This window comes from Suillus clintonianus (genome assembly GCF_016758775.1).
Source record: "Suillus clintonianus strain FC179 chromosome Unknown DEU56scaffold_146, whole genome shotgun sequence".
NCBI lineage: Eukaryota > Fungi > Basidiomycota > Agaricomycetes > Boletales > Suillaceae > Suillus > Suillus clintonianus.
In genome coordinates this window covers 1-14,267 of record NW_024539370.1, presented here as the reverse complement: position 1 = coordinate 14,267, position 14,267 = coordinate 1, and the positions used below count along the sequence as shown (strand labels likewise).

At 48.0% G+C, this 14,267-nt stretch overlaps 4 protein-coding genes across 4 annotated transcripts; 2 read left to right on the top strand and 2 right to left on the bottom strand.

Annotated features, from left to right (window-relative positions):
* Positions 1-1,177: 1,177 nt before the first annotated feature.
* Positions 1,178-1,946, top strand: DEU56DRAFT_142975 (uncharacterized protein). Its single transcript, XM_041344752.1, has 2 exons — positions 1,178-1,334; positions 1,386-1,946. The coding sequence occupies exons 1-2, from the start codon at positions 1,284-1,286 to the stop codon at positions 1,698-1,700; spliced, it is 366 nt and encodes a 121-aa protein (XP_041202156.1). The 5' UTR covers positions 1,178-1,283; the 3' UTR covers positions 1,701-1,946.
* Positions 1,947-2,619: 673 nt separating this feature from the next.
* On the bottom strand, positions 2,620-4,111 carry DEU56DRAFT_904998 (uncharacterized protein; the record flags this gene model as incomplete). The annotated part of the gene is made up of 3 exons (XM_041356694.1): positions 2,620-3,919; positions 3,968-3,988; positions 4,043-4,111. The coding sequence occupies 3 exons, from the start codon at positions 4,109-4,111 to the stop codon at positions 2,669-2,671; spliced, it is 1,341 nt and encodes a 446-aa protein (XP_041202155.1). The 3' UTR covers positions 2,620-2,668.
* A 3,321-nt stretch (positions 4,112-7,432) lies between these two features.
* On the bottom strand, positions 7,433-9,425 carry DEU56DRAFT_838058 (uncharacterized protein). Its single transcript, XM_041354874.1, has 3 exons — positions 9,085-9,425; positions 9,008-9,028; positions 7,433-8,959 (listed from the first exon to the last, which is right to left on the bottom strand). Exons 1-3 carry the CDS (start codon positions 9,151-9,153, stop codon positions 7,700-7,702), a joined length of 1,350 nt encoding a protein of 449 aa, XP_041202154.1. The 5' UTR covers positions 9,154-9,425; the 3' UTR covers positions 7,433-7,699.
* Positions 9,426-11,951: 2,526 nt separating this feature from the next.
* On the top strand, positions 11,952-12,467 carry DEU56DRAFT_747789 (uncharacterized protein; the record flags this gene model as incomplete). The annotated part of the gene is made up of 1 exon (XM_041349296.1): positions 11,952-12,467. One exon carries the CDS (start codon positions 11,952-11,954, stop codon positions 12,465-12,467), a length of 516 nt encoding a protein of 171 aa, XP_041202153.1.
* Positions 12,468-14,267: the final 1,800 nt, after the last annotated feature.

Below are 14,267 nucleotides of genomic sequence, written 5' to 3'. Positions count from 1 at the left end.
GCTAACAGGCTGTGACATATGTGCCCATCAATGCATTTGCCAATCTCCATGCGATCGCATACGCTTACTATCTTGTTCTACGATCCACTCTCACCGTATACACTCCAGCACACTGTCTGCACCCAATTGCCACTGGTGTGCGCTATCAATTGGATGATGACCTCCACATCCCACAACCTCACTTTCCCACCACGGCTCCCGCATGCAATGCTCATGTCATTTGGCAATATTTTGGGACCATCTGCCTATTCGGCCAATCATCGCCAAGTTGTGCATCGCTCTCTTTGTTCTATAGTTGGAGCGGGTCGTTGTTCAAACACGTCGTTCAGCAGTCACAGTGCAGAACATGTCTTGTACATCGCATCGTCTTGCATGGCGTGATTTCTGGAATCTCTTCCGTCTCTGTGGAGGAAGGCGTAGTCGGCGCCCGTGTCTCATTCTCAACTCAGATGCACTCCAAACCGTAAACTGGAATGTGGATGTTTTGTTTGAAGGGCACCTAATCGTCTCATTCGTTCTTTGGCATTTGCGGAATGTGGCATGCTTCTCCACTTGCTGTGTTGGAGTCATCCTCACGGTATGGCTAGCAGCCAGCCGTTCAAATCAGTCGGAAACTTCAACCGAAAATGTGCGGTTACAAGGTTTGAAGTCTTTGCGGGGGCATACTTTACCGGGGTCGATGAGTCATTGAACATCTTTCTTTCCGTTAATACCCCAGTTGAACAGACTACTCAGAGTCCTGCCGATGCTGCTTTCCGATGATGGCCAAGCAGGGATATCGAAATGCGCTGCCTTTGTTGTTTATTTCTGACTAGTATCCTTTGACTTTCGTGTGTTTCTTGTTCTGCAGGTGGCACTTGGTCAAGTCGGCGGGTGGAAATCATTATGGAAGCCATGATGGCACGTTTGGCCATCTCTCGACCAAGTCATCCTTTCGGCCACAGAAATGCGATAGTCCTCTTGTATTTTTCTATCCTTCACGCGTACTCGGCAGGGAATATTGATACTCATGTCCGACACGCTCAGTTGAAGGCGGAGGCCACTGGAAATGGGCGTACATTTGATGTTCATGCTTTTGTTTACCAACTGACAACATGTTCACCGTCCAGGCGCTGGCACCTCGCCAGCCCACCAGGCTGGAGTCCCTACCAACTGGGATTCAGGCAGCTGGAACGATGGCCCTCCTGGAAAGCTCGTTCAGTATATATACCTCTCTGAAGCTTTGACAGGATTCATCGCACTACCTCAAATACTCCAAGTCTGCACAAAACATCACTACCATTATGAGCTTTGTGCACTACAACGGAGTACCTAATTCCTCTGCATCAGCATCGGTGAGTTGAAATTTTCTGCCTGCATCCCTACGACTAAATCGGCGCTTGCAGGGGAACTCGGGCCATTATCTCGGAGAAACGTTCTTTTGTATGTGGGATCATATCCAAGGATTGCATTGCAATCACTTTTTTTATGGTTACAATCTCAACACTCACCTACGCGACGTTCACGGCATTCACGGGCCTGACAAATATCGCGTTCTGTGCAAATGGAATGGTTGTGGTCTGGAAGTCAATAAGGAGAGTCTCGGGAGGCACGTCGAGGAAAAGCATATGCGCATCATACACTCGTGCGAGTGCGGAAAAACGTTCTCGCGTAGAGATACTCTCAGCAGACACAGAACAACTTGCCCTCATCACAACTAGATAGATATCCTTTTGACGTGGGTAGACGCTGGCGTGTACCCAGCCTGGTCGGAGGGTTCCTACATAGTCGGCGGATCTTATGGTATTTATCTTCTATGTCATGATTCAGCAGTGCTTCTATTGGTCTACGTAGCTTATGATACGATGCACTTACTATGTCCTCTGTTTTACTACCCTGGTAGTAATATTTATGTTCAGTCCAAACCAAATACCAACTTGGTTGGTAGTGGTGTCGTCAAATTTACAAGCTATACTTGATGCCTACCCTCAAATGCAGTAATTCGGTACAAGGCTTCTCTTACTGTATGCTCTTGTGAAATCATGTCTGACAGCTCCCTGATCACCTAACAGCCTCACCTCTATGTAACGGTAAAGCGCAGGACTCGCTAATGGCATAGATGAGCCGTCCGGTCAGAATGACAGATTGCGGCAATGTTCACATCTTGATCGTTGAATAGTCGACTCTTGTTGGTAGGTCATCGTCTCATGTCTGGCATGGTAATATCAGACGATGTTCCAGAGCCCGGGGATGCCATACGAGTTGTTGGTCTGTACCAAGTCTGCACGCTATCGCGACAGTGCTGCAGACACAGGCGGTTGTCGTAAAATTAGGTGTTCCCGGCATTTGATCTCATCACCAGCCAAATAGTCTGAGTGGTAGCGACTCGTTAGGATGATGACGCGTTGTGGGTTTCGAGGTCAGAATAAGCACAGGTGAATTGACATGATGATGACACACATGAACACTATCCGGGGTGTCATTAAGCATACCCCTGTAGTGGTGAATGGGTGTCCTAAAGCCGAACTGGACCTTGCGTATCATCCGGTACACTCCCAAGGAGAGAGTCGTTTGAAGACAGGCGTGCGTTGACCCCGTATGTAGCTGTGTCGAATATCCAAAGCTCGCCCGTCTTGGCATCCTAGATTTTTACTACACATATGGTGAAAGTGCTTGGGAGGGTGAAACATCATCCGAAGAAAGTACTCTCAAATTCTTCCACTATTCCCATTTTGAGCGAAGGAATAAGGGTAGTGTATCCTGCTCGCTGCTCGTCTGTCATCTCCACCTCACTGCCGAAGATCAGGCTCTCCAGGGGACATCCTGACCGAGCCAAGAATGCCTTCAACTTCCGATGAGGCCATTTTACACGAGGGTAACTGATGTGACCTTCAAGCGTGCGCAAATTCGGGAGTGATAGAGCATCCAATAGGTCAGCTAAAGGGTGACTACGATTCAGAGGGTTCCGAGAGGGTGTATAAATGATTCGTAAGGATTGAATTGTGGGGTGCGTGAGTTGCTCATAGGTTTGTGATTGTTGGATCATGATCATGACCTTCATTGTTAACGAGGATAGGTTTGGACATAGCTGGAGCACTTTGAGGCCTGAAACCGGGCTGGACATAAGGGCAATATCGACATCCGTTACGTGGGCCCATAGGGAACCTAAAGAAGGAAGTCTATCAACCACGTTTGCCGTGAACCTGCGCATCGATGACGGCAGCTGCGGCACGGACGTAGAAGCTAGCGTAGTGCTAGCATCGAAGGATATGATCAGCTCCTCAAGTGCGGAGAGGTCCGTTAACAAAAGTTCATGTTTGTCAGCGCTGGGCCCAAAAGAGATGCGGAGAGATGAGATCTTATTCATGTAAGGATGAAGAAGGGTTCGTAGTGTGGTCGATTGACCGCCCTTGAAACAACAGAATTCTAACGAGAGCGGGAGTCCCTGCGACCACTTGAGCCATGAGTCGTAACAGGAAGCTGCCCGTTCCCAATCTGTGACGTCGACGTCGATTCGCAACATGCACCACAGACTGGGTGTGCTCGTGGCAACGTCCCTCCATCTTCGGCATATTCCGATCAACAACATGGGAGCTTTCAGCCTTGACGGGCGCAACAAGTAGCTAGATTTCGAACCAGTATCTGGGAGACAGTGGTGAAAAATTTGGGAAAGAACTTCATTTGGAAAGCGCCAGAGAGCTGATACGAGTCCCCTGTGCAAATTCATTGACTGGGTGATCTTGTCCTTCTTTTCGACGAGTTGCTGATGAAGATGTTTAACATCAGTCATCACGGCTTCCAGGCCTGAGATCTCGCGCAAAACTGCATCTAACTGCTGCTGGCGCTCGGCGATGACACCGAGAACGCTCTGACCCTCGAGCTCGACGGTAGAGTGGTCGGTATTGGGGAATATGTGGGATGGGGTTTCAAGGTTCGGAATCTAGTCGTATTCAATAACGCTACATCAGTGACATTGGAATAGACATACTATCACTTGTGCACGTGCAAGCTGAAAGGAGTTATTGTTATTAAACAACAAATACCTATAACATTGGGCACTTACGATGTTTCGCAGTGCACCGATAATATCTGAGAACGGAGAGGTATCGACTTTTGCGTGAGCTGTCTGCATGTTGATTGTTGACAAGTTGACACGTTCAAGAAAGACGTCGATGATGAAGATGGGGTGATCAAGATAAATTATATAGGACTAAGGTAGCTTCCCACGAGGTGGCGACGAGGTCGGTGCGGAGTCACCGATAGTCCTGCCAAATTCCGATGAGAAGCCAGGAGGATCCTACCAACTTGCAAATGGATATTCAGATACCCAAACACGAAGGAACGTTGGCAAAGAGGGGAAGAGATGCCGCAACACGCAAGTTCTTCCTTTGGACTCGGTATTGACGCGGAGTTACGGGCGACTTGGTATCGGGGGATGTTTCAGCTGAATATACTACAGCATCGAAGTTTACGTAGATCAGTTCTGACCTCTGTTCTCTTGGTCCTCCGCAAGCCGCGTTATCTATCACCGTCAACTTCGTCTACACCCCGCCGCCGCCGCGCTCTTGTACCTTCTTTGGGGAGTCCATGCCTCTATGAATCATGGTATCGAGCGGATACGCAGCAGATAAACAACAAGAAACGAGTCCACTGTGTGGGATTATCGATGGTGATAGAACGTGACTGCATGCCTGCTGCACCCTGCGTGGTAGTAGCATGAGGCGGCTTAGATGTTGAGGATACATGAGTGTGCTGCGGCCGTGCCAGTGCTCATTTAGGTCGCGGAGCAACATATAATGCCTGCAGAGAAATTATCTGACCTAAGCGATTGGACACGTAAGAAAAACGTACCCCTTTGTCCTTTACTGCAGCAACTCCTACGAGACTACGGCCAAGATAAGAAATGGAATTTTGTCTTGAGCATTGCTCGAATGGTAGTTTCTCATCGGTGCTGAGATGTTGACGCATTGCAGAGGACTAAGAGTTTCGAGGTCAGAATAGGAAGTGGTGAGTTGATATGATGGCGACAAACTTGAATAATGTCTGGGGTGTCATCAATGCACCCTTGCAGCAGCGGACGGGCGTCCTCAAGCTGAGCTGGACCCTGTGTATCATCGCGGCCGAGATGAGAAATGGAATTTTGCCTTGAGCGTTGCTGGAGTGGCGGTGTATCATCGGTGTTGGGATGATGATACATTGCGGAGGACTATGAGTTTCGATGTTAGAATAGGAAGTCATGAGTTGACATGATGGGAACATACATGAACACTATCTGGGGTATCATCAATTCGGAACCCCTGCAACGGTGGACGGGTGTCCTCAAGCTGAGCTGGACCTCGTGTATCTTCGGCCTAGAACATTCAATACTAATTGTCATGGGAAAAGTGGAGAACATACATCCGTTAGCGACTTTTCAGCTGTGACCTGCGAATGGGAAATTCGGTCAAAGTGGTCTTGATTGAAGAGTTAAACTCACATTAGAAACGGACAATAGGTATTCAAGGCCGATGTCTTTGAGGATGGTGTAAACATTCCACACGTACAAATTGTTGTCCTTACAACCAGTGACTAGCAGCTTTCCATCAGCAGAAAAAGCTGCACAGATCACCTCTTTTTCGTGTTGGAGGATTGGTCCGACTGGGAGGTTTGTGTTGAGATCCCATAAACGCGCTGTTTTATCATCCGATGCGCTCGCAAGGAGGCGGTCGTTTGGAGATAAGGAGAGGGCGTTGACATTGTCTGTGTGACCCTTGAGAACGGAGAGCTGTTGCGGCCATGGAACTGTATCCAATATCCTAATCAAGGAATGTGATCCGGAGATAAGCTTCTTTCCATCCGACGTCCACGCCAAGCTCAAAACTATCCCATGTTCGAGTGTAGTGAGCAGCTCGCCTGTGTTTGCGTTCCAGATTTTTATTCCATTCTGGCCATGGCCTAACCGATCCTGTCCACCTGTCGCAAATTTTGTGTTGTCGGCCGAGTATACCACTGCGAACATATGGTGGTCGGTCTCGATTGGCCCAAGGACTGTTTTGCCGGTCTCGACATCCCATTCTCTTGCCGTCCCGCTCTCGGATCCGCTCAGCACTCGCTGGCCATCTGCACTCCAGCTCACTGACGGCAACCAGTTAGTATCTTCTACCCATTTGGTTATCACCTTCCCCGTCTCAACGTCCCACAACCTCACTGTCCCATCACCACTTCCGCTTGCAACAGTTGTGCCGTTTGGAGACAATGCTATGCTTGACACCGATACTGCTGCCCCATTCCCCTCATCCCTCCAGTCGTCGCCTATCTGTACGCCGCTCACTAGGTCCCATAGTCGGAGTGAGCCATCATCCGAACATGTGATGATGCGTCGTCCGTCAGGGAGGTGCACGGCACCCCGTATCAAGTCGGTATGACCCCGCATCATCTGGCATGGCGTGGTTGCTGGAAGATCTTGCATTGCAGCAGCGGGGGAAGATATGGTCGATCCTCGGGGTCTTAACGTCAACTACGGCAGATCGTGGACTACGTATGCAACAGAAGTCTCGGGATTTTTGGATTTGAACGGGTTATTTGGCGATTCTTGGTAAGTTGATGGGCCTGCTTCATTCTTGTTGATACAGGAGCACGGGGCATTACTCATGAGACAGCATACTTACAGGTATTCAATTCTGACCTAGAGGTTTGCAATTATGAGATTCGCAGGAGATCCTTGTTGCGATCACAGTCTCTGGGAAGCAGATGGTTAATATCTCCTGGAGAAAAGCCTAAAACATTACTCACGCAGACTCGGATGCACTTCAGTCGCCAATGAGAGGGACAGCATGTACACTGGGATGGTGGGTGTTTGGAAACGAGGAAGTTGGGAACCTGTCGTCTCAAACGTCCACTTAGGTGCTCATTCCAACCCTCATCCTCATGTTAAATACACGTGTTAACTATGCAGTGTAGATAAAGCGCTCAGCCAGCGCTATGTCCATCTTCCTACATTTTTCCCGGGATGATTTTCATGATCGTGACACATTCTGCGCTTCCATATGCGACTTTGAGCATGTCTATCTTCGAGCCCGACGTCTACAAGCTTCTCACGTCTTGAATTCTTTAGCATTTGAGCAAGGCGGTATCAGAGTCATCCTCACAGTATGGCTAGCGGCCGCCTACTTTCGCGCCATATGTCCTTTCATAGCATCAAGGCAGAGCCGAGTAACGCAAAATCAGGTCACCGAGATCCGAGAACGTCCCGGAAATAGACTCCCTCGGGGCGTATGGGTCCCAGCCGCTCGGCTGACTTCAGTTGGGGGTTCATTATATCGTAGCGTGGATGCGGCTGTACTGTGCATAGCATAATTACAATGAAACAGGGTAGCAACGGTATAGATGGTAGGACGGGGGGGACGGCAGTTGTTGACTATGATGTAATGCATTACAGCAGCAAAGGGTATTTATCGCGGAATGCACGAAAAAGTAGGCAAAGGCGCTGAGGCATTAGAGAATGCATCACGAACGAGGCCGCACGGGTGGGAGCAGACCACTGGAGAGTATGATGCATCATAAATAGTACTATGGCAGGGGAGACTGCGGTCTCGATGGATTTCGTTCTAGTCGCGGTCGTGTTGGTTGAAGCTAACGGTATTGAGGATGGGTGAACTGACAAGGGCGGGAGGGGCGGGAGGGCATGACAATTGAGAAGAAGGTTCATCTGGCACAATGAAGCGTGATATGAAGGCGAACATCATCCAAAAGTACGTGTAAAGTTTGTTTCTTCTACTAGTCCTATTTTGAGGGAAGGAATAAGGGTAACGTATTCTGCTCGCTGCTCATCTGTTGCCTCCACCCGACTGCCGAAGATCAGGCTCTCCAGGGGACACTTTGACCGTGCCAAGGATGCCTTCAACTCCCAATGAGGCCATCTTACACCGTCAGGGCTTCCGCTGAGAGCTTCAAGGGCACGCAAATTCGGGAGTGATAGAGCATCGAACAAGTCAGATAAGGACCTGCGACTCGAGGAGCGTGAAGAGGGCGAATAATGAATTCGTAAGGATTGAAGCCTGGGGTGCGTGAGTGGCTCCAAGGTTTGGATTTGTTTGAAGGAGCCGCGTATTGTCAACGAGGAGAGGTTGGGACATAGCTGGAGCAGTTCGAGGACTGAACCCGGTTGAGATACATCGCCAATCCCGACACCTGTTAGGTGGGCCCATAGGGAACCTAAACAATGGCGTTGGTGCTCGAACGACAGCAGCAATGCCGTGAAATTGCGCATAGTTGACGGCAGTTGGGACACAGAAGCTAACACAATACGAGTGGTATTCAAGTATATGGTCAGCTGCTGGAGTGTTGGGAGGCCTGTTAACAAAAGTTCAGGTTTTTCGGCACCGGAGAAAAAAGAGATAGAGAGAGATAAAATCTGATTCATGTAAGGATGAAGAAGGGTTCGTAATTTAATCGAATGATTGTCCTTGGAGCACTTGAGTGCTAACGCGAGCGGGAGTCCCCGTGACCGCTTGAGCCATGAGTCGTACCCAGAAGCTGCCCGCTCCCAATCCGTGTCGTCGACTTCCATGGCCAATCTGCACCACAGACTGGGTGTGCTCGTGGCAATGTCCCTCCATCGTCGGCATATTCCGGTCAATAACATGGGAGCTTTCAGCCTTGACGAGGGCAACAAGTAGCTAGATTTCGAACCAGTATCCGGCGATGGAAGAGAGTGGTGAAAAATTTGGGAAAAAAGTTCATTTGGAAACCGCCAGAGAGCCGATACGAGTCCCCTGTGCAAATTCATTGACTGGGTGATCTTGTCCTTCTTTTCGACGAGTTGCTGATGAAGATGTTTAACATCAGTCATCACGGCTTCCAGACCTGAGATCTCGCACAAAACTGTATCTAACTGCTGCTGGCGCTCGGCGATGATATCGAGAACGCTCTGACCCTCGAGCTCGACGGTAGAGTAGTCGGTATTGGGGAATATGGGGTATGGGGTTTCAAGGTTCGGAATCTAGTCGTATTCAATAACGCTACATCAGTGACATTGGAATAGACTTACTATCACTTGTGAACGTGCAAGCTAAAAGGGAGGAGTTATTGTTATTAGACAGAGCGCCTATAACATTGGGCACTTACGATGTTTCGCAATGCTCCGATGATATCTGAGAACGGGGAAATATCGACATCTGCGTTAGCTGTCTGCATGTTGTTCGTTGACAAGTTCAAGGAATATATGGAAGATAAGCCAAGGCAATGCCGACGTGATGACTTGAATGTGGTGCTAATGCGGCATTCGCCGGTGAGCGCCAGACCTTTGTTTCACGGCAGGTCAGAATTACCGACTGATATCGATTTCTAATCAGAAACGTTGGCAACTTGAAAGTGCCACATCCGTGTTGAAGAGACGGTCCGACTGGAAAGATTCGCGTCGATATTCCCGAGACACACTGTGTTATCATTTGATCATGATGGACGAGTCGCAAGGAGGCGGGCATCGACATGATAGCGAATCGGCGATCGTTGTTTTTGAACAAAGCAAAATTTCGGCCGTCTCCGTCTCCGCGTCCTAAATTGTAAGTTACTGTACCCTCTAAGAATCCCACGGGCCACGTCCCAATGGCTGTTCTGGTCCAAGGACGCATTCGCCAATTTGCGCATTATAATGTCCTTCATCAACAAAAGTGCGCGCACGGTGCATGCCCATGCAGCGCTTACAAATCACTGCAAGACTTGCACAAGGTATGTATGGGTTTGCAGCGTGTATGTATCACATGGGAGGGATGTATGCACCAAATGCATGATAAAATGAATGTACAGAGATTGAAAGGTAAATATTTGTCATTGTAACGACAAGCCGGTCATGAAGCAAACGAGTGCCATTAATAATATTCAGCGGTGAAAAACATGTATCTAGAGTCAGAACTCATCAAATCCTTCTAACTCCTCGTCACCATCCTCGCCTTCCTCCGCACCTAGGTCAAAAACATAGGGCAGTGAAAAATAATATTTTTGATGTTGTCCGCATTCAATGCGGACAGATGGAGTTCAACATTGAAGCAGCGCCGTATGTGATACAGTGCCTTGCATATAAAACTGCATAGTCGCATTTCCACAAACCCTATTTGTACCTATTTGCTCGGGCCAAAACATACCGAAAATACCTTTGTTGGTGTGACCAGTCACAGCCTCACTAATGTCCTTGACTTTGCAGACTGGTGCCCTCGCTAGAAAGATTTCTGGAATATGCGAGCCAGTCATTGCATGCTCATAGCGCCAGGTGATGATGCACTCTCGAAGCTGTTGAGACAGGTGAGGAGGCATAATTTGATGTGACTGGTCACAGCGACAGGATATTTTCGGTATGATTTGGCCCGAGCAAATAGGTACAAATAGGGTTTGTGGAAATGCGACTACGCAGTTTTATATGCAAGGCACTGTAGACTTTAGAAAAAAATGAGCGAGATAAGTTTGAACTCCGACACATTCATAGTCCGACCTGTATCTGAGCGCATCACATCATAGCCCCTTAAATGCATCTCCCACCATGCCTGAATCATCTTCTGCTGAACCGTCAACTCATTTTCATGACCTGCTTGATGAGCTAAATTCAGGAGTGCAAGCTGGTCGTAAAAGAAAAATTATGTACGTCAAAGTCATGCATCTTCGTGTCATCAAACCCACTAACCTTGTTTGAGTGGACCACTCGGGCCCAACTTACACGCTGCCCGGTGGTTTCCCCTCAGAATTGCGAGACGAGGATCATATCCAACCTGAAGATGATGAAAATGGGTGAGTTTTCTGAATAAGTACTAAGTAGCACAAAGGCTAATGATCTTTTTGCAGTCGTGAAACGGAGCGGCATGTCCAGCATTACAAGAACTGGGTCAAACTTGTGCCAACATTCAGCGACACCATTTCTGGATTCGAAAAGGACCCGGCGGCAATGGATAATTTTATGCACGCGGTAAGTGCATATATGCGTCACGATTTCATACTAACGTACTTGTACAGTTAGTTTAACGAAGGACCTGCTCAACATTCGGACTTGCAACCCACTGGCAGTCGTGCGCGAAAAGCACCAACACACAAGGCAAGAGCTCCAAAGCCTTGCCGCCGTTGATTTTCAATACTCAAGCTCGCCTCAAGTTTCAACATTCGATGTTCATATCACATTGCCCGATTTCTGACCGCTTACCAGGACTTTCGCTCACAAACTTTCCTCGATCATGACCTCACATTGATCTCGGAACCGCTAATTTTCCTGTCCGGCATGCATTCAAATATTCACGTTCTGTCCTCGTTACTTACATTTTCCATTCACATTCCATTCAGACTTACTTGTAGTCGCCGAGCAGTGTACTGTACTAATTTAATTGATGTGGTTTTATTGCAATGAACACGGAATGCATGCAAGTCAACGAAATGCTTACAATCATTGAGCTCTCATACAATAGCTGCAAGCCATACATTAGTCTACAAGAAGGTACAAACATAGCAATCTTTGTAGCAATATGCATCGGACCTCGCTGCATGCACGGGTGTGTATCACGCCTCACAAGTCTTGCGGTAGTTTGTACGAATTGTTGCACTTGCACACCTTGTGCTGCCTGTCAGCGGCCTTGTATGTATCCGGATGTTTTGCTGATGTTGGAGGTCCTTGGGCTATAGTTGAAGTAAGCCGTTTTCCGAACACCTCTTCAATGACTGGTCAAGATGACACACTCACGGAAAATGCCGCGATACCACTACGAGTCGACTACCATGACATCACGATCGGTGAAAGCCTTCTACGCCCCGCCGCCAAACACGTTCTCGCACATTGACAACTCTAACAGTTCGAACCACGAGCCAATAGGGTACACTAACTTGCATTATCTATCTGCGCAGTCTCTATCTCAGGCTGCGGTAAATACTTCAAAGGCAATGGAAGTCCGGATTACCTCGAGTTTGTTTTCACGTGTCGTGTTGATCCTACAAACCATAGACCCCATCACCGAAAACGTATGCAGACTGGTCAGGGTACGAACAATCTTGTCACAGGCATGAAAGACTGTGCTGCGCGGCGTGGTGTCTCATCTGGGTCTGATGCCACCGGCACACAACAAACTATTACTGGATCAGTTTCGAAATATACAGCGGAGGCTCACCGTGCTTTGATAGCGATGCATTGTGCAGTGAATAAACGCCCATTTCAATCAGTGGCAGATCCTCTCTATATTGAAGAAATAAAGCTCTTGCGCCCAGATGTTAAGGTCCCTTCTCCACGCACAGTCTCGCGCGACATCAATACCATCTATACTGAAGCATCTCACAATGTCAAGACTTACTTTGAGGTGAGATTTTTAACAAAGATGCAGCTGTTCGCTCCTGACTCTCATAGTAGAAACACGTCGGCTCGATTCACCTTGTCATCAACGGCTGGTTGGCACCATTTGCTTATTCATACCTCGGTATTGTCATTGTCTGGTTTGACCAAGGCAAAATCTGGCGATCAACACTCGAGTTTATCCGGTATGTGATTACTCATTCCACGGCAATGTGTAATTGTAGTTTATTCATTTTCTAGTCTCACACAAAGCCACACTGGACAGCACCTTGCAAAGGTTACTGTCGATTGTCTCCGCCGTTTCAGCATCGAAAAGAAGGTATGTCATCGGAAGTATCTGTGGCTCGTATTCAATGGACTAACACTACGTCTAGTTTCACACTATCACCATGGATAATGCCAGTAACTGCGACTCTGCTGCTGACTACATGCAGGAACTTATCCCGAGCTTTCGTGGAAGGGCATCACGTTCATGCTGCTTTCCCCACACTATCAACCTCATCGCAAAGGCTTTCCTTTCATTTTTTTATCGACAACCAAAACGTAAACGGCAAGTCAAGGTAACGAAGCGAGGCTGCAAACGTAACGTGAACTCAAATGTGGATGAAGACCACATCGTGATTCTTGAAGACGGCCAAGAAAATGCTGAGCTGACCCTGTTACGACTTGGATAGTTCTTGCGTAACTAATCCAATAAAGGATTTCTTCGTGTTACGACATTTGGTTCAGACACTTGAGGGGCTCTCCCTCTAAGTGAAGTTCAAGTATAGACTAGTCTCTATAAGAGCTAGATCAGAATCGAGTATCTTCCTTAGAAGATGATCAAGTATCAGAGAGAACCAAGTAGATTCAAGTTGGAGAATACAAGCGTAACTACTGCGGTATTTATAATGGGCAGGGGAGGCACGGACCAAGCCGACTATGGAAGTGAAAGGAGTCAAGAAGAATGTCAAAGAACTATCTGGAATGTTCATGCTGTGCATGTTGATAAGCAGTCAGAGATAACAAGAATAGACGGAAGTATCTAGAATGTTCATGCTGTGCATGTTGATAAGCAGTCTGAGATAGCAGGAATAGATCGGAGAAGCATGATGATGAGAAAAATGATGGGGCCGCTGTAACATTACCCCCCTGTGCGTTTGTTGGCGAGCTCCTCTGCTTCACGCTCAATTCGTTCGATAAGTTCGTCTTGGTCTGCTTCCCATTTAGCAAGTGCATCATAGAAGCCTTCTTCGTTGTGCTCCATGGGAAGGACTCTTTCGCCATTGAGTTGGCGACAGAAGACGGATAGGTGTCCAGGTTTGAACACGAGGCACGCTCTGCAGTAATATTCTGGGCAGTTCTTGTGACGATGTCCCATTTCTTTGCAGTGGCGGCAAATGATGTTGTCATCGAAGGAAAGAGGAGGAGGTAGCGATCCGGATGATTTTGGAGGGGTTACAATATCTGGCTGCGAGCAGCGGTCTTTGTTTCTTGGAGGGGAATGTGATTTGGGTTTGTAGGGTGTTTTCTTTGCGGAGCTTTTACGATGCTCTGAACGCCTGAGCGTGTTCTGTGGTGGGAGGACGGGTCGTGCGATTGTCGGTTCGGGAGAAGAGGGGATAGCAGTAGGGGGAGGTGGAGGTGGAACGGCGACCTCAGTTGCGACTCATTCTGCGATGGTTTGTATGGCTTGCGTTACATCTTCCTTGAAATACAAGGGAAGGAGATGGAGAGCAAAGGTCTGTATTTTTCTTTGAAGATAGAGGATGCTGTGCTGAGCGTCGGCATTGTCTACATTTTCAGCGATGGTTTCCAAGAGACTGGTGGTGCGGATGATATTGACAGTGGTAAAAGTGGTGTCATCTTCTCTTTCGGTGAGGATGCGTTCTATTTCAAGGGCATGTTGTGGGGATAACAGGGCGGATTCTACGAGGGAGGCAGCGTCGATCTCGTTAACGAGGTCGAAGTATTCAGCAAGTTGGAAAGACGAAGACATGGTTTGTTTGTAGAA

Coding starts and splice junctions, on each gene's coding strand:
- DEU56DRAFT_142975 (XM_041344752.1), top strand. CDS start 1,284: ATGAGCTTTGTGCACTACAACGGAGTACCTAATTCCTCTGCATCAGCA. Junction 1,335..1,385: donor ATTCCTCTGCATCAGCATCG/GTGAGTTGAAAT, acceptor CGGCGCTTGCAG/GGGAACTCGGGCCATTATCT.
- DEU56DRAFT_838058 (XM_041354874.1), bottom strand. CDS start 9,153: ATGCAGACAGCTAACGCAGATGTCGATATTTCCCCGTTCTCAGATATC. Junction 9,029..9,084: donor TCGGAGCATTGCGAAACATC/GTAAGTGCCCAA, acceptor CCTCCCTTTTAG/CTTGCACGTTCACAAGTGAT. Junction 8,960..9,007: donor TTGCACGTTCACAAGTGATA/GTAAGTCTATTC, acceptor GAATACGACTAG/ATTCCGAACCTTGAAACCCC.